This window comes from Tenrec ecaudatus, chromosome 13, assembly GCF_050624435.1.
Source record: "Tenrec ecaudatus isolate mTenEca1 chromosome 13, mTenEca1.hap1, whole genome shotgun sequence".
Classification (NCBI taxonomy): domain Eukaryota; kingdom Metazoa; phylum Chordata; class Mammalia; order Afrosoricida; family Tenrecidae; genus Tenrec; species Tenrec ecaudatus.
In genome coordinates, this window is record NC_134542.1 from 38,669,558 (window position 1) to 38,686,191 (window position 16,634).

At 45.6% G+C, this 16,634-nt stretch overlaps 1 protein-coding gene and 1 non-coding gene across 5 annotated transcripts in view; both read right to left on the minus strand.

Annotated features, from left to right (window-relative positions):
- Positions 1-16,634, minus strand: part of SPATS2L (spermatogenesis associated serine rich 2 like) — a 184,033-nt gene that overhangs the window by 44,659 nt on the left and 122,740 nt on the right. For all 4 annotated transcript variants that reach the window (XM_075529428.1, XM_075529427.1, XM_075529430.1 and 1 more), the window contains exons 5-6: positions 15,146-15,195; positions 11,844-12,099 (exon numbers count right to left, since the gene is read on the minus strand). In XM_075529428.1, the coding sequence (XP_075385543.1) occupies positions 11,844-12,099; positions 15,146-15,195 (306 nt within the window). The remainder of the gene's footprint in view (positions 1-11,843; positions 12,100-15,145; positions 15,196-16,634) is intronic.
- Positions 12,906-13,039, minus strand: LOC142425177 (small nucleolar RNA SNORA70). The gene has a single exon (XR_012779537.1). It is a non-coding gene; the product is annotated as a small nucleolar RNA SNORA70 (small nucleolar RNA).

Genomic DNA, 16,634 nt, shown 5'->3' on the forward strand with positions numbered 1-16,634 from the left:
AGCAGGAGAAAAGGGAGCCCAGTATGCTTGTGAAGGCAGGTTCTTAGAGAGGGTGGGTGCTGCGTTTCGTGGAAACAATGCAGGTTAGGGTCTGGGAGCACCATAGGCTCATCTTCCTGATGTCCTGGATGACCTTGTGGCTAGACCGACGGTGCTTCCTTTCTCCGTGGCTTACACTCACCCGAGCAGTGTTGCTTCTGTGAAGCCCAGCCTCCTTTCCAGAGAGGTTGTCACCGACCCAGGCCCCTGGCACGCTCACTGTTATGAGTGCTAGCTGCCACCAAGTTGTCCCCTGGCGCACGTCAAGTGCAGGAGCAAATGGCTCGGAGTACTGTGTGAGCCGCCTGTTGTTTCACTGACTTCCAGAGGTGGCTTCCAGGTCTTTCTTTCTAGTCTGTAAGGTCTGGAGAGGCCTGTGCAGCAGCACGTCCCCATCTGTCCCTCAGCCCTGCCTTGCAGGAGCCACGGCCTCCTCAAGGGCAGGTTCACTTCTGAAGCCCCAATGTTTGCACTTGGGATGATAGGCATCTGTAGGATTTCGACAGCATTAAATGACACTTAAAGTGATGTCACCGGGGGGGGGGGGGAAGACACAAGGAACACCTTTCCTGCCCCTGTCACAACCATTACAGAGACGACACACGAGTGGGTCCTATTCAATTTGATTTTAGACATTAGCCCATTCATCACAGATGTAAATGTGACTCAGGCTGAATCCATCATTTACGAGTTATATGTCAAGAAAAACACAAAATTTATTTTATGGGCTGAATGATGAGTTGCTTTTAAAATTTACTTCAAGGGAAATTACAGTACTTACAAAATGCTTAATAGAGCTGGTAAACAAAGTCAATAAGTATAGAGCACAACACTTCCTCCAGAAATGAAAGCGATCTAAAGGCAGCACACAAGACATTGTCTTCACACAGACTAAAGCTGTAGAGTGGATTCCAAGAGCTGTGGTAGCTCAGTGGGTTAAGCACCGGGTGGCTAATTGCTAAGTTAGCAATCCAAAACCACCCGTCACTGCCTGGGAGAAAGATGGGGCTTTCTACTTGCATACTTTTTGTATTTTATGCCGTAGCTTTTCTTTACACTTTGTTTCATCAGGTAGTTTCCTCCAAGTCATGCTCATCCCTTCTAGAAATTGACACTTGTCACCCCTTTCCCATTCTCTTCATTAATGAAATCCCCTTACTATAATTCAGTGGGGTTTTGTAATGAAGAGATTATAAACACATACCTTGTTTCTTAAAAAATGTTTGATATACATGGTCATATTATTTTTCAGTCAGGCTGTACCTATTTACAATTTACAGTCAGCAGTGGACTAAGCAGTGGGCTGCAAACCGCAGGGTCAGTGGTTCAAACTCACTTATCTCTCCATGAGAGAATGAGGCTGTCTTTGCTCCTGCAAAGATCCACTGTTTCAAACCCCGCCAAGAGGAGTTCTACTCTGCTTCTGCGCTCACTACAAACGGAAATGAACTTGACAACATCCAGTTGTCGTGCTGTGAATTGTTCTCACACTAAGTGAAATCTTGATGAACCTGGGAACTGTCATGCTCCCAGTTACAAACCTTAATATCAACTTATATACTTGACTTGCCCATCTTGCATAGTAAGACATCAACTGTGGTGTCTATCTTGTTAGCAGAATCAAAGAAAAACAACAAATCGTTCTCTTGGGAGAAATATATGAACTTGAATTCAAAGATTTTTAAGACTACACAGATATCTGTGCAGTGTAGACACAGTGGTTGCAACAATGGGGTCAAACCAGTGGTGGGATTCAAATCATTTAACAACCGGTTGGTTGGCTGCCCTAATGAAAGTTTCAAGTATAAAAAATGACATGTTGAAAAGCAGCTTACTACTTCAACATGCTATCAAACACCACTCTTGTGCAGATGAATGTTCAGAATAAGGAGTATACACTTGTGATGTGCACACTGGGCGGCTTCCCAGACACCCACCTTAGAGAGAACTCTGATAACAAGTGCCGGTTCACCGACTTCAACAAAGTCAGGTACTGGTTCTGCCACACCTGTGTGAACTGGCGGGATCCCACCACTGGTCCCTGCGTCATGACGTGAGAACGGCGCGGGGCCAGGCAGTGCTCGGTTCTGTTGTGCATAAGGTCACGGGAAGTTCGTGTTGATGCAAGAGTATTTAACAATGTCGTGCTCAAATTAGAAAGTTTCTATAAACTTTTAAAAAAATCTTTAGCCCCTTTGTGAAAGCTTTATATAAGAATACAAGCCAAACCTAATGTTAAGGAATATGTTAAATATGGATTAGTTCTGAAATAATTATCTTAGCCTAATCAATAACAATGACTTCAACATTACTATTAGATAAAAATTAGGTACAAGTAAAAAATCTGGAAAAAATGATGAGACAAAATATATCTCACTGTACATTAGTACCTCCCCACCCCACAACACCCACAAACGGAAAGGAATCCAGATTTCCACTCTGATGAGGAAAACAAGGGGCAAAGTGAAAGCCGTGTTCGGCGTTTGTTTGCAGTGAACCATGAAACGGGCAGTGCGCGCTCTGATCGGCGAGAACGGTGTTGCCCAGCTCCTCCCCCTGAACCACAGTCGGCACCACGGTCAACAGCTTTGAACTTGTGCCTGGAACACTCGATGCCAGTGCTAGGTCAGCTCCCACATGCTACTTGGTATGATCTGGAGGCTATTTTTGTATCTGGAAACACAAACTGTATTTTCCCCATATAAATGAATGATAATTGTTTCTGTGCTTTACGTCATTTTGGCGTGTGGAAGTTTTCATGGGAACAGTCTACTTCTGGAGAGTGGGGAAATCGGAACCACTTTCTTAAAGGTACAACAGTGACTAGGACAGTGCTTGACGGTAACTGATCATACTATAGTTCATAGGCTTTGGGAAACGGAGCTAGTACTAGGAAGTAGCCACAAAAGAAGAAAAACAAAGGGACATTAGGCATGGAACTTAAAAAATGTCCCATCGGCCTAAGAACCAGTTTTGCAGACAAAAAGAAGGAGATCATGGGTAATCTTTCTGGGCATCAATATACATAGTGAACTCCAAAATTATTCATTTGCTTTGAATCCAGTAATTCTAAGAATGTGAGCCATAGAAATACGCAGAGCCGTGACACTTCATATACAGCAGAGGGACGCTGAAACACTTTATAATAATGGAAAACCTACATCGACAATAGTTTAGGAATGGGTCGAAGAAGTATGGCCGATCTTTTAAAATACCATGTAAATATTCAAATCAGTGATTTGACTAGGTAACGTGCATGTCGTATTATGTAAAAAAAGAATATAAAAGTTCATATTCGCTATACAGGAAATCTTGATTTCTGAACATTTCTTGGGTTTAACCTGGAACCCGTATTTATAGACCAACCCTCAGAAAGTATGACATGAAAAATGTCAGGGACATACAAAGTTCATACCAAGAAACAGGTACTACTTTGTGATGGCGTTAAAAACATTTTAATTGTTTTATGCTAAACATGTTTTAGTATGTCTACAAGTGTTTCTTTAATGTTTTTAATGCATTAAAAGGTACACGCTATACTGTTTTCCAGGAGAACCGTTCCACAAACTGAAATTTGATAAGAACTATACCTAATTGTTCTGATATATAGAAAAACTTAACTTTAAGACAGACCTGAGGGCAGAACTTGTTTGAAATCTAGGGCCTGCCTATATGATGATTTTTGAAAGAACAAAGTCTTATATATCTGTGTATTTAAAAACTTTGGAAACAAACATCGACAGTGACTGACTCGGGGAGTCAGAGCTGTTTCATCTTAAACCTTCCTATGTGTTTTCAAATTTGCTCAAGTACTATCAAGATCTTTAAAAACCAGAAATAGAAAACTGTCTTTCAAAACCAGTATCATAATTTAAAAAATATTAATTAACCTAAGCTGCTCTATGTATTTTATCACTAACAATTGAATAGAGGCCATGGGAAAGGCTTGGTCTTTCCAGAAAAAAAAATTAATATTATAATTTATTTTTCCAGCCACTAGAAATACAACAGACATCTACGGTCGGCACGGCCCTTCCCTGTGCACAATTCAAAGTCTAACAAGCCACAGCAGCAGGAAGATGAGGCCTCACAAACGCACAGTGACAGGTCTATGCTGTGCTACAGGGTGCTGAGAGTCAACGCCAACTCAATGGCAGTGGGGTTTGCTCTTATTGAGATGCCACAAGAGAAACGAATATGAGACGACGGCTGTGTTGGCGTGATGAAAGAAAAGTACATAGTGTTCTGAAATCTTCCGTGGGCATGCTTAACCTACTTAAGGGTTTCGAGAAAGAATTCCCCAAGAAAATGACACCTCCGATGAAATCTGGAAGGTCAGTTTGGAAAACCAGTTAAGAACAGGGATGTGCACGTCAGGTAGAGGGTAACATTTGGGGCAGAAAACACCCAGGGGTCAGTGATGGCTGGCGTCCGAGTCTCTCAGTTCCCATTCCACACTGTTAGCTCTGCTCTGTGATTCTGAGCTGGACCTTGCAAACAATCCTCTTCCTTCAGCTAGGGGATATTGAGTCCATCTACAGAGGTCAGCAGTAAGGACAGGTGTCTTTTGTTCTGGATTTGGTCCTTCATTGTTTTTATTGCTCAGGGTACAAGGAACCCAGGAGTCAGACAGAAGCACTCCAGCTCCACCCTCATGCCCAAACTTCCCCCACTGAGTCATGCTAAGCCACTTCCGTCCAGTCACATGCTTGGAACTGGAGTGCCTCGTTGCCAGACTAGTCCAACCCATGCCCTTTGGTAAGTCTCCTTTCCACGGCCTGGGTGCATGTTCCTATGACAGCCAAACTTCCGCGAAGAGGTCAGAATCTCGATTTGGGGATGGGAACCTCTCCTCAGTCTCAGTTTTCTTGAATGCTCCATCTTTCTCAGCCTACAGATAGTAGCTGTTCTCCTGTTAATTCTTGACCCCTTTTAGTAGTTAACCATTTTTACTGTTTTGATTAGAAATTCTTTATACTGCATTTATCTCATTCACATAACGAGATTCGCTCATTTCCTGATATGACCCTGACTAACATATATGGTCAATACAGACTGGCTGGAGCCAGTCAACCATGCAAAGAGACTGTAGGCTAGGATCAGAGTCTCGGCATTGATACTAAGATCAAATTCGTGTTTTGTAAAAACTGACAGGAGAGTGAATGATTCAGAAGGGGCACACGCATAAATGCAGAGAGACTAACGAGTAAACTGTGGTAGCTGGCCAGAGAGGATGGTGGTTCTGGTGAGAAGGCAGAGGGAGAGGCACTGGGAAATGGGTGTTCTCTGAGACTGTAAATGAAACATGCAGGACTTGGTGATGCACTGGATATGGGGAGAGGGGGCAATGAGGAGGGCACTATCATGCCTGACGCCTAGATTTTGGACTTCTGTAACTGGCTACCAGGCACTCCTGCAGGATGGAAATACTTCAAGGAAGCCAAGCTGGGGTGAGGGCATCACGGGTTTGTTCTGAGGTACTTTGAGATGTCAAAGTAAAAAGGTCAGGTAAGAACCTGGAGTTTAGAGAGTGGCCAAGACTTTGTGATTGTGAGTCACCTTCTGTGATCTGGGATCAACCCGCCCTTAGGAACTTCAACAATGAGCAGCCAGATGGAGAGGAAGCAGAGAAGGACCAATAAAGAAGGCATTGCGTAGGAATCAAGAGAGTCAAGGACGCAGCCCAAAGGGACAAAGGTTAAGTGGTTAAGGAGAGTGCTCCAACAATGCTGAACTTGGCTGAAGGGAAAGGTCTGAGGATTAAATCGTGTCTCGTAGACTCAGTACCAGGGGGACCACAGGTAAATGTACTGAGAGCAGCTTCTTTGGAGTGATGGGGCTGTCGATCATAAGAAAGAGGTTGAAGATTGAGAGAGACCAGGGACTGTGAGCGAAGATACTTGTTCAAGATGCTATAGAATAACGGTCTAGTGAGGAAGATCCAAGGAGACCCTTTTCAGAGTACAATTATTGTACACGTTGCTTTGCATTTCCTTCATCATTCTTCTGCCCCCAATGACTGTGGAACCGAGACCCAAACCACTAGGTAGTCGGCAGCCAGGCTGTCAGTCCTGCCCAGAACTCCTGGACCGAACACAAGCCGTCTCCATGACTTCAAGTCCTACGGAACAGGAGCAGCGCCGAGGGCACCAGCTGGTGACTTTCCAACTGGGAGCCAATCTCGTACTTCCGTTGACACTGTTTGACAAGGTCTCAGATGTCATTAGCACCTCGACAGGTTTACGTAGATAGGAAGATAATAGATAGTAAAGTAAATGAATGAGGCTGTCAAGGTCACCAGGCATGCATGCGAACTTCATTTGTTTCACTGTTTATTTCCCAGAAAATAAAGAGGCATAATTCTTTCGGCACTTCAGGAAAGCTCTTTAAGGTTGCCTTCAAAATCTTAAATATATAGTGCTATTTTTTTAAGCCTCTTGTGATTTTTCTTCAGGTCTATTTGCCACTGGCCTCACGGCCGCGGGAGGGATAGGAGGAGCATGTTCGGAAGGCTTCAGCTAGTCAGACAGGCGTGTCTGCTGCAGTGTCCTGGATTTTGAGTGAGGAGACACACGGGGAACCCCACCCGGGGTGACAGGGAAATGTCTGAGTAGTTTAGGTTGTCCTGCCTTCGGGTCACCACAGCCTGTCTGGGCTGGGAAAGCCTAATCTCAGGCCTCTTTAGGATTACCCAAGCCACTCGGACCCACGAGCTTGAGGCGGGGGTGAAGCGTGAGCAACACACACCTTGGGGTGGGCGTTAGCAGTGAGAACTTAGAGGCTAAATCCGTACGGAAGGAGGAGGGAGAACACTGAACAAAAAGTGCCTTCCGTGCTTTAAAATACCAACTTTTAAAATGGATACTCATATACTTAATACCACCTGGACATATTAAAAAACGTCATGGCTTTAATTTAAAAAAATACCGGTTGGTGGTTGTAGCTCCTGGGGGCTCTGAGAGGCTGAGCGTTCAAAGACATCACTGGCTTGTTCAGAGCACCACAACCTGCAGGGAAGTCCTGAAGAAAGCACCTGGGCCCTCATCTGAACAGGTCCGGTTCAGGTTCCTAAGTCGCGGGAGGGTCTGCTCTGAAGTCACAGCATGTCCTGTCCTCCTCCCGAGGCCATTCTCCCATTTGCTATTCCCTTCACAACCTGCATCCGAATCTAGAATGATGGGCAACTCCAATGTAGTCTGGCTTACTGTCCGCCCTCGCTCCTCCACCCACACATCCCAAATCGATGATAAACTCCCTTAGGGCATGGCCTCAGTGCCCTGTTCACACTCCCCAGAATGATTGCTGGCACAGGGAGATGCGTCAGAACGGTTGCTAGATAGGAAAAGACATGACTGGAGGGCTCCCTGTGTGTCTGATGCTGTCTGTGCGGCCACTTCTCGTCTCCTTTAGTGCTCACTATCGCCTGTAGAGCAGAAGTTCTAGATCCTACTGAGGGATGAGGGTGGTAGGTAAGACGCAGAGGGTGAATGTCACCACGGTTACACAGCAACCAAGTGACAGGGTTTTAATCCAAGCCTGTCTAACAGCAAGCCCTTGATTTTAGCTCCTACGTGATATTTCATGCTTCCACTTGAGAGCCGGGCCCTGCAGCCCGGGCAAGTACACATGTGGCTTTCCTATGACTGTTCTCAGCGAGTTGCTTTTTTGTTGCTCCTTTCTGACCCTCGGGCCCAATGTAAGGCTTAGAGAAGCAGGGGGATCATCTTCTGGTGTGGGGGAGAGGGAGGGAGGACAGGAAACACAAATGAGGGGCAAGCAGCCAACATTCTAGAAGAACAAGACCCTTCTTTTGTGTTTGGCACACTTCCACCTGAGAACCGGGAAGGCGGCTCTGTGCCAGGGTTGGACTGAAACACACACGCAGTCCGCAAAGGTGAAAGGACAGGGCTGGTCCGATCCTGTGAAAAGGGCAGATGGTGACGTCAGGCTGGTGGAGATGAGCCAACACAGCAGGGCACCTTCTGTTAGAGAAAAATAGTGGGTAAGAGAAGACCTGGCTTCCTCAGATCCGTGGCCAGATCAAGGAATCTCAGGATGGGGTGCTGCGGCCAGAGGTGAACCCAGAGCTGATCTCAGTGAAGCGGAAGACGGGCGGCTGGCGCTGGTACTCCCTTCCTGAGAATTGTGCCCAGTGGGTGAACAGCAGTATGGAACTCTGAATTCCTTTTCTGTGCCCATCTCCTTCAGCAGAACAGCTAAAGAGAACTCACGGCAGCTTTGTGCCCCAGAGGAGGGCGGGCACCATGCCCAGGATGGGTTTCAGATCAGATCCTTGCCCAGGTTTTCAGGGACTGATTTCCACAGGAGCTCACCAGGCCTTTCTTCTTACTCTGTCTCAGTCTGTGAGCTCCACGCAGCACCTGTTCAGCAACACAAGCCCCCACTGGCAGACAGGAGGTGGCTGCGCGTGGAAGACATCTGGGAAAACCAGCCCTCTGGACACAGTGTGCATTTACATGGAGCCCTGGTGGTAAAACCATTCCTTGCATTACGTTTGGTAGAAATAAATCTTGATTTACTCCTTGTTTAACTCTATGCTTGGATCTAGGATGCTCTAGATTGGATTATAAAAAATATCTCATTTGAGCTGTTATTAAAAACTCTGAAAACAAAAAAACCCAAACACATGAACACTTCAAGAAGTGATTCTGTACGAAGTTTAAAGCAAACTCCCCAACTTCTCAGCTCCATGTCCACACGGTGCCTCGTCCCGCTTGACAGGCTCTATTTACAGCCTGAAGGGTGTTCCCTTTGGTGGTTCATTTCATGTAGGAAGTCACACTCACACCCCTGAACCACCTGCATAGATCTTTAAGCTAACCAACTTTTCCCCCGCCAGAAAATGCCTCTGTTGCAGACGCCGAGAGAGATCCTGAATGTCAAGGTGTTATAAAAAGACCGCACGTGCCGCACGTGTTCACAGCCTGCTGCCCAGCTGGGCATTCCGAGCAGGCTTGCTTGAGCCGGTTTCTTCTTCGGAGAGCTTGGTAAGTGCTCCACTGCGGGTAGACCAGGGATTTCTTTTAGGCTCATACTGTGAACCCACTCAAGTACAGAAGACCTTTAGACTGCTTTGCTCCTAATTTTTCGATTCTGTGTCTTTCCAGCAGCTAAAGAGCCCAGGTTCTAGCCCCACGTTTTGAAGGGTGTGCAAAATCAGACACACCAGAGTCAGGCTTTTCCACACCTGCGAGGGCGGTGCGAGGGCGTGAGCGAGCTTCCACCTCTGCCATTCAAGCGCTGCGCTCCTGGGTTTCTTGACTGGAAGAATGCGGGAAGAGCTAAAAGGGCTCATCCCTTCCAGTTCCAACAGTCTGTCAAAATGAGGCGCAGCCAGCCGAGGGCCTGGCGCTCCACTTTGGCTCGGCTCGCCGAGGCTTCAGCATTTCCACAGGCCATTGGGCAGCCTTGGTATCATCTGCTTGATGGGTCTCTATTGTCTTTGTGAAGGAAACACTTAACTGGGTTGGTTGTGAGCAGTTCGAAACACATTTTAAATGTATGATGCTAATAAGGGAGCGGCTAATGGAGCTTATGGCCAACCACATCTAATGACCTTCTACTGACATCATTCATGCTTTAACAGCAATCTTTACACGACGCACAGAGAGTAGTCCTGAGCCAGGAACATTCACAAAGCACACCGAGGGCAGACCTCAAGGCCTTCCTCAGAAACTTGCAAACTGAAGGTCCCCGGGTTGGCTCTTTGGGCGAAAAAGGAGTCTCAGAAACAGTTTGGTGTCAGTGTTCACAACGGCCCCCTTGCACAAAGAATTACCCGGATGGGTACTTAACTTTCAAGGCAGCTATCTACTGTCAAGCGAAGCGCTTCTATATTGCATTTTCTCTAATGTCATAGACTTGATAGAGTTACTGAAATTGTTTGAGGAAGAAGGAATAAATTATAAATAAATGAACACATATACAGGCCCGGCTTTAAGTCTATGATTGATATCAAAACAGCAACTTGAGTAATTAGATCTTGAAAGTAATTCATGTGAAAGCAATAACAAGTAGAGTTGGAGATCTGTCACTCGATTATTTAATTCCTTTCTACTGCCCTGGCTACAAATCAAAGCACTCCTGAAACTGTAGGCATAATAAAAACTGAATTAAAAATTCCTGGAAAATTCTGACTTAAAATGTAAATGGGTTACTTTATTGTTCGTTCGTTCATTTCGTTTTAAGAAATCCGCGTGTAGTAAGCTTAATCGGAATTACAGCACTATTAATGAGAGTTGTTAGGAAATGTGCTAATGGAATAAAATTAGTGCTTTGTGAGCAATTGGGGGACTTGCTAGTGTGCTGCATAGCGAGTTCATTAAAGCTCATTAAGAGACTCTGGTAGTGCTGTCTGGAAAGTGCTGGACTGATAACTAGGAGGTTGGTGGTTCAAAGCCCCCAGATGCTCCCAGGGAGACCGATGAGACTGCCTATCCCCACGATTGCCTCGAAGGCACTGGGTTTGGTTAGGGTTTTAGCACCTTGAATTTATCATGTGCTACCATGCAAGTTTCAATGGTACTTCCATCTCCTCTCTCTTGAACTCTTTCTCCTGGGCAGGGACAAGTTCTGCTCATCAGGTTTTTTGAAGGATAGTACGTCCTTGTACATCACGGGCGTGCAAAATACACACATGTTCAGTAAAGTTTTTTCTAATTCTTTCTAATGCTCCAATTACAGTCCACCTCCTCAAGTCTATTGGCTTTCCCTACCCACTGTCCATAAAATCTTCCTGCCCCTCCTGGCCAAAGGTGGCCTCTCCCTTCCCAACCCCCAATTCACCCACATACCCACCGCCGCCGCCCCTTCAAGAGCATCATCATTTGACTCCTTCAGGGCCCTGAGAATTGCCCACACCTCCATGCTCCTCTGCATTGACTGTGGCCGTCAGGAGAATGTTCTGGATGTGAGGGGCGTTTTAAAAAAATGACTGATTCAGTAAAGCTAGCTAGATCACCTCTGAGTGGTAGTATACGATTTTTTAAAAGGGGGGATCTTAGTGTATATAGTGTTGAAAACCGCAGATCTAGAAGAGTCCAGTGCTTTCCTTATTTCAGAGAAAGGAGAAATTTAACACTAGCCATGAAGTGTTGTACCTGAGGCTATCGAGTCGATTAAAAAGTAGCCAGGTGCAGATTAATTCACGGACAACAATAGCACACGTAATTAATATGCCCGACTCCGACCTAGAAGATTATGTTTTACCATAAAATAGCAGGACTTAAAATAGCTTTTCTCCTCTTCAGAAAAGCAAAGCATTTGTAACATCTCTTTCATTCACTTATCCCACCCCTCCTCCCTTATCCCGAGTAAAATTCCAGCGAAGGCTGCCATGAAGAGGCCTTCTTTAAGCAAGAGCTTGTTTTCCCCATGATCCCAATGAAGAGCGGGGGTGCCGTCAAGTGCTAAGTAAAGGGCGGCCCTGGGCCTGGGATCTGCAGTGTCGAGAAGGTGTCCAAGTGGGCGGGAGCAGGGTGCCAGGTCTTCCTCCTGCGGAGCTGCTGGAAGCTTTGGGTGGCCTACTTTCCAGCTGGTGGCTGCATGCTTACCCTGCTGCCCACTAGGGGTCTTCAACACGGACTAGAATGAGGGTGCTTCGAAAGGTTTGTGGAAGAATTCCATCATCAATTCCATTTTCCCATGGACTCCTTAAAGCCCCTGTGTATGTTTCTCAGGAAACAACAACAAACCCGGGAGCCAGGCTGTCCTGCTGGGCTCTCCCGGCCGGGCAACCTTTCCTTCTTCCACCTCCTCAGCAGGTGCCCCTAAGAAGGACTCACCTGTGGCCCCACGAAGTGCCTTTGAAGGATCCTCGAGGATTGAGATCTTTTTTTCACGCGGAAGAACCACAAGCTTTTCGGTGGTGGCCGAGTCAGTGGACGAGCTGTCCTTGTCGCCTGCGTGTGAGTGGCCGTTTGGCAGCTGTGGTGGCGGTGGCGGTGGTGGCAGGGACCCTGCTTCCGGCCTCTCTGCTTTGTCTTTAGCCTCTTTGTTACCTGGATGCTGCTTGGACTTGCTTCTTTTCCTTTTATTGTTCTAGAAAGAGACACCAAGGGGGGCCACTGTTAAAACTCAGCACAGAACCTTGAAAGAAAAGGCGAAACTTAGCAAAAGATCTGTTACCTTTTCGTTCTTTTGTTTTCTGGCTGTTGAAATAGAATGAGGGGGACACCTAGATCTTTATTAACCAGCTAAGTCAATGCAAACATTTTCTATTGACAAGAAGCTGTATTGACGTTTGAATAACAAACAGCTCTGAAAAGCCAACACTGGCAGGAAATGGTCTCAACAGCAGAGACAAGAGCTGAACACACTGAAGCTCTCTATCTGGGGCTAGTAATACAATAAAAGTTAATGCTAACTGCCCATTGGGCTGCATCTGGTTTCTTCCTCTTTTTTTGTTTTGAAGTTCAATTTTTATTTGACGTTCAATTTTTATTGGTGGGTACAGGAGAGGCACAGAGCTACCGAGGCCTTGGCGAATGCAGGGCCCGTTGTCCACGGGGCCAAGGTTGGGCACAGACGGACTGCACGGCCATCTTGGATGAGGTGCTTCTCAGCCACCATGCCCTCAACTCCTTTGCAGGAATCTTGGTGAAGCCCCATTTCTTGGAGAAGTGGATCTTCTGGTGCCTAGGGAACTTGAACTTGGCCCTGTGTAAGGCCTCAATCACTGGCTCCTTGTTTTGAAGTTTGGTGTGAATGGGCATGATGACCTGGCCTATGTGGACTCTAGACACCGTGCCTTGGGGTTTCCCCAAAGCACCTCGCATCTTGGTTTAGAGCCTAGTTTACAGAGAATAAAAATTAGCCAGGCCTGTGCCAACAAAAAAGCAGGAAAGGGTTGTCTCCAAGGCACCTTAGGGCAGCATATCCACACTAACAGGCTGCAAACACTACCAAGGAGACTTGCTATTTGCAGCCATTGCACGCCAGCCCCCACAAGGAGGAGGACAGTCGGCTTAATTGGCTGCAGATGGATCTGGTTTCTTAATGTGGAGCTGGGGATGGAAGGGGAGTTTGGGAGGAGAAGCGGGGTGGGGGCAACATTATGGCTTCTACTCTTTTAGGGGCCAGTAGGAGAAAGGCAGGCAACTCCTTGTAGAATGAAGAATTAGAAGGTAGGTCCTCAAAGTCCACACTGGGTCTAGGACATGGACACAAATAACTAGCAGATTTCTGGAACTCCTGCCACTGCCCAGAGTCCCAAGCAGCCACAGCACCCTCCTCAGCTCCATCATTATTGGGGCTGGTGCAGAGAACCAGGTAACGCCAAACCGATCTGGGCCCGTGAAGATTTCGCATTTGCAGTCCAACCTGGATCTCCCCATGCTGGCTGCAAATCTTAACATGGCTTTGTTTTATTTATCTGGAAAAAACCCAACCCTGCATTTTAGACAAAGAAGACTTTTCAGACCTCACTTATCACAATATGGCAGGGTTCTATTATATTTTCCCCAAATGCCACCATAGTGAATACACCATAAGCCAGCAGGCATTAAGATGATGTTGTTTCAAATTACACTGTCTGCTTTGACTCAGGTTTTGCATGTGGGGGGTGGGAGGGCAGTAGGCAATATGTTCAGTCATCAGTGTGGCACAGGTCTCAGCCAGGAGGGACAGATACCCACCAGGACAGACCCCGACCATCCGGTTGAAATCTGTTGGGCACCAATGGAACAGCAACCCTGGTTTTGAAAAGCAAGTTGCTTTCCCTTTAGTTCTCCACCAATTCTTTTGCTTTCAAGCTACAACCGGGCCTTGAGTCGGTGAGGGTCTGGGTGGGAGATGTGAAGGAAAGGGTTGATGGCATGGGGTCCCTGGCACCCACTGAGCCAGAATCTACTCAGCTGAGGAGACTGGTTTCCTACTGAGAGAAACCCTGAGTAATGAGGAGTCTATGGCTGGTCTCTTTCCACATCAGAGCAATTTGATACCTGCGCCGCACACCTGACACACGTCCCTCTAAGTGTAAATCCTGCCTTTCAATCACTTGCAAATCAGCCTCCTTTCCCGGAGAAGCCTGGGAAGCTATGATTAAAGACAAGCAGGGAATGCCAAAGATGGTAGCCTACAAAGGTTTGCGGGGTGGGGTGGGGGTGGGGGAGAAGCACATAATTCTTATTCTACTTGAAACTGGGAGGAGACAAAAGGCAAAGGGATGATTCCAGCAATTTCAAGAATCTCTGCATTTTATGATAGCAATATGGTTCCTTTGTTTGTTCAAAATCTGTTTCTCGGGCCGTGATCATCCCTCCTGGACAGAAGAGCCCACGGCACGTGGCCTTGCCGCGTTAGCGTGCGTGGGGTGGGCTAGTTTCGGTGGAAAGAGAAGGCAGCTTTTTATGCTGTGGTCATCAGGTCAAGAGCAGAGGCTCCCATGCCTTTGAGGGAGTGTGCATGCTCGCTGGGAATCTGAGGGAAAAGGAACCGCAGACTCCATGCACGCAGGCGCATTCCGCAGGGCCCCAAGGCCATAGGGCGAAAGAGAAACCAAATCTGAACAGGGCAGCGTGGACTCTTCCTTCCTTTTCTCAAGGACCAGCCTGTGTTCTCAAGCAGTGACAATAAGTGCCTTGCTTAATAGGGTTTTAGGCATTTTCATTCTTTCTTCTTCTTTTATTAAAGCTCTAACTTAGAACTCAATAAAATAGCACCGTAGAGCAGCCTTGGACAGATTGTTTCAGTTGGAAAAACATGTGTGATTATATTTAGAGCTTTTCAAATGTCTTTAAAATACTCCTTAATTTTCCCCTTTGTGTGCAGGGTATGCTCAGGCAAGTGAGTGTCTTGAATCCTTTGAATTCTCTGCCAGGGTCCCCTTCATCCTTAGAAAACAAAACACAACCACCCGCACTTCTGAGGCTTCTTCCGCACACCTGGTAGTCAAAACACCGAGCAAACAGCAAGGGCATCCGTAGTAGAGTGGCTGGTAATTGAAGACAGCCATGAATTGGAAAGCTTTCTGGGTATACATACTAACAGATTTTAAAGAAACAAAACTGGCACCATGCTAAAATGATAACGACTATGAAGCTTTTGACCAAAGATGTTACTGAGTTACAATCAATACTGATCTTACCTTCTTTTTTCCCGTCATATTCCATTCTTTTAGAACTTGAACTGCACTCCCTAGATAACAAAGACAAAGAATCTTCAACATATATTCATACACTAAAACATCACGCAAAATTCATCTTTGCCTTTCCATCTTGGTAGCAAAATCAGCAACAATTGTGTGTGTGTGTGTGTGTGTTGGGGGTGCTTTTCATTTGTTTTGATATATCTTAGCTTAATAAAAAAATGCCAGTTTCACCCCTTTTATTTCTCAGATTTTCATTTAATTCACTGCATGATCTTGGTTTTATCAGAATATTAAGCCTCCCTACATCAAGCTTACTTCTTTATCACTTTATTGTCTTTGAGAAAATGAAATCTATCTTGAGAATTTTCTGATAGCTTCATTGCTGGAGGAAGAATTAAAATTGTGCTGCTTGATATATGAATAAAAATACCTATAATCTTATGAACCAAACATGGGATTCTGAATATTATTAACCATGTGAATCAGACTTTCTCTTGGACATCTCCTGCTCTCCGTATCCCTCTACTCATTATACGTACTTTGGAGGGTGTGCAGGAGGACGGGTTATAGGAGGTTACTTTTGTCCTCATCAGCCCAGAGAGGGATGGGGGACGTGTATACTTTCCAAGACTTTCGCTTTCACACAAAAGAAATTCATCAAATGACAAGTCTAGTCCCGGTCACCCCTCTCACATACATCTCTGGAACTGCTCTGACTCAGAGGAGGAGTCTAAGCTCGCTGAGATAGAAACACTTAAAACATGAAATGCATGCGCACTGATCAGATACAGTAAATATTTCCACGCAGCCAAACAAAGTTCATTCATTCATTCATTCATTCCAACTGGGCTGGAAGTAATTTCAATGACAAGTTCCAGATAACCAGAATGCCGTTGGTCTCATGGAAATGGGTGCTTCTGAAAGAGTTGGGGTTAAAAACGTATCCTTTTAACAGTTGTGAGGATTCCCAATATGATCTTAATATACTAATAGCTCTTTACAAGGCATGTGTTGGCTCAACACACATAAACTTCAGGCTGGTCTTTATTTATCACAAATTTCAAATTAGTAGGGGCCCAATTATTGAATCTACTGTCACTGTTAGATAAGCAGGAGGCCATATTGCTTTGACTAATGTTTAGACAAACTAATTACATCTATCTATTCAAAGGTTCCAACTCAATGACTCTCTTAGACTTGTTTGAGTTGCATGCACTTGAAGTAAGATTGCACTTAGAAGTAAGCTATAATTTAGATTTTTTTTACTCACTGGGCTAGACTTTCCTCTCATTTACCCAAAGGACCAATGTTTCTCCGTATTTTCCTTTTGGAAGCCCATTAGGAAGGGTCCACTGTGCTTCTTAGTAAGTTAAGTCAATGGTTAACAATCACCAGGGTAGTTCTCGCTCATAGCCTAGTTTCTGCTCTTTAAATAAAATGCAATTAAGAAAAACTTAAAAACTGTTCTTTTTAATAAGAGTAAAGG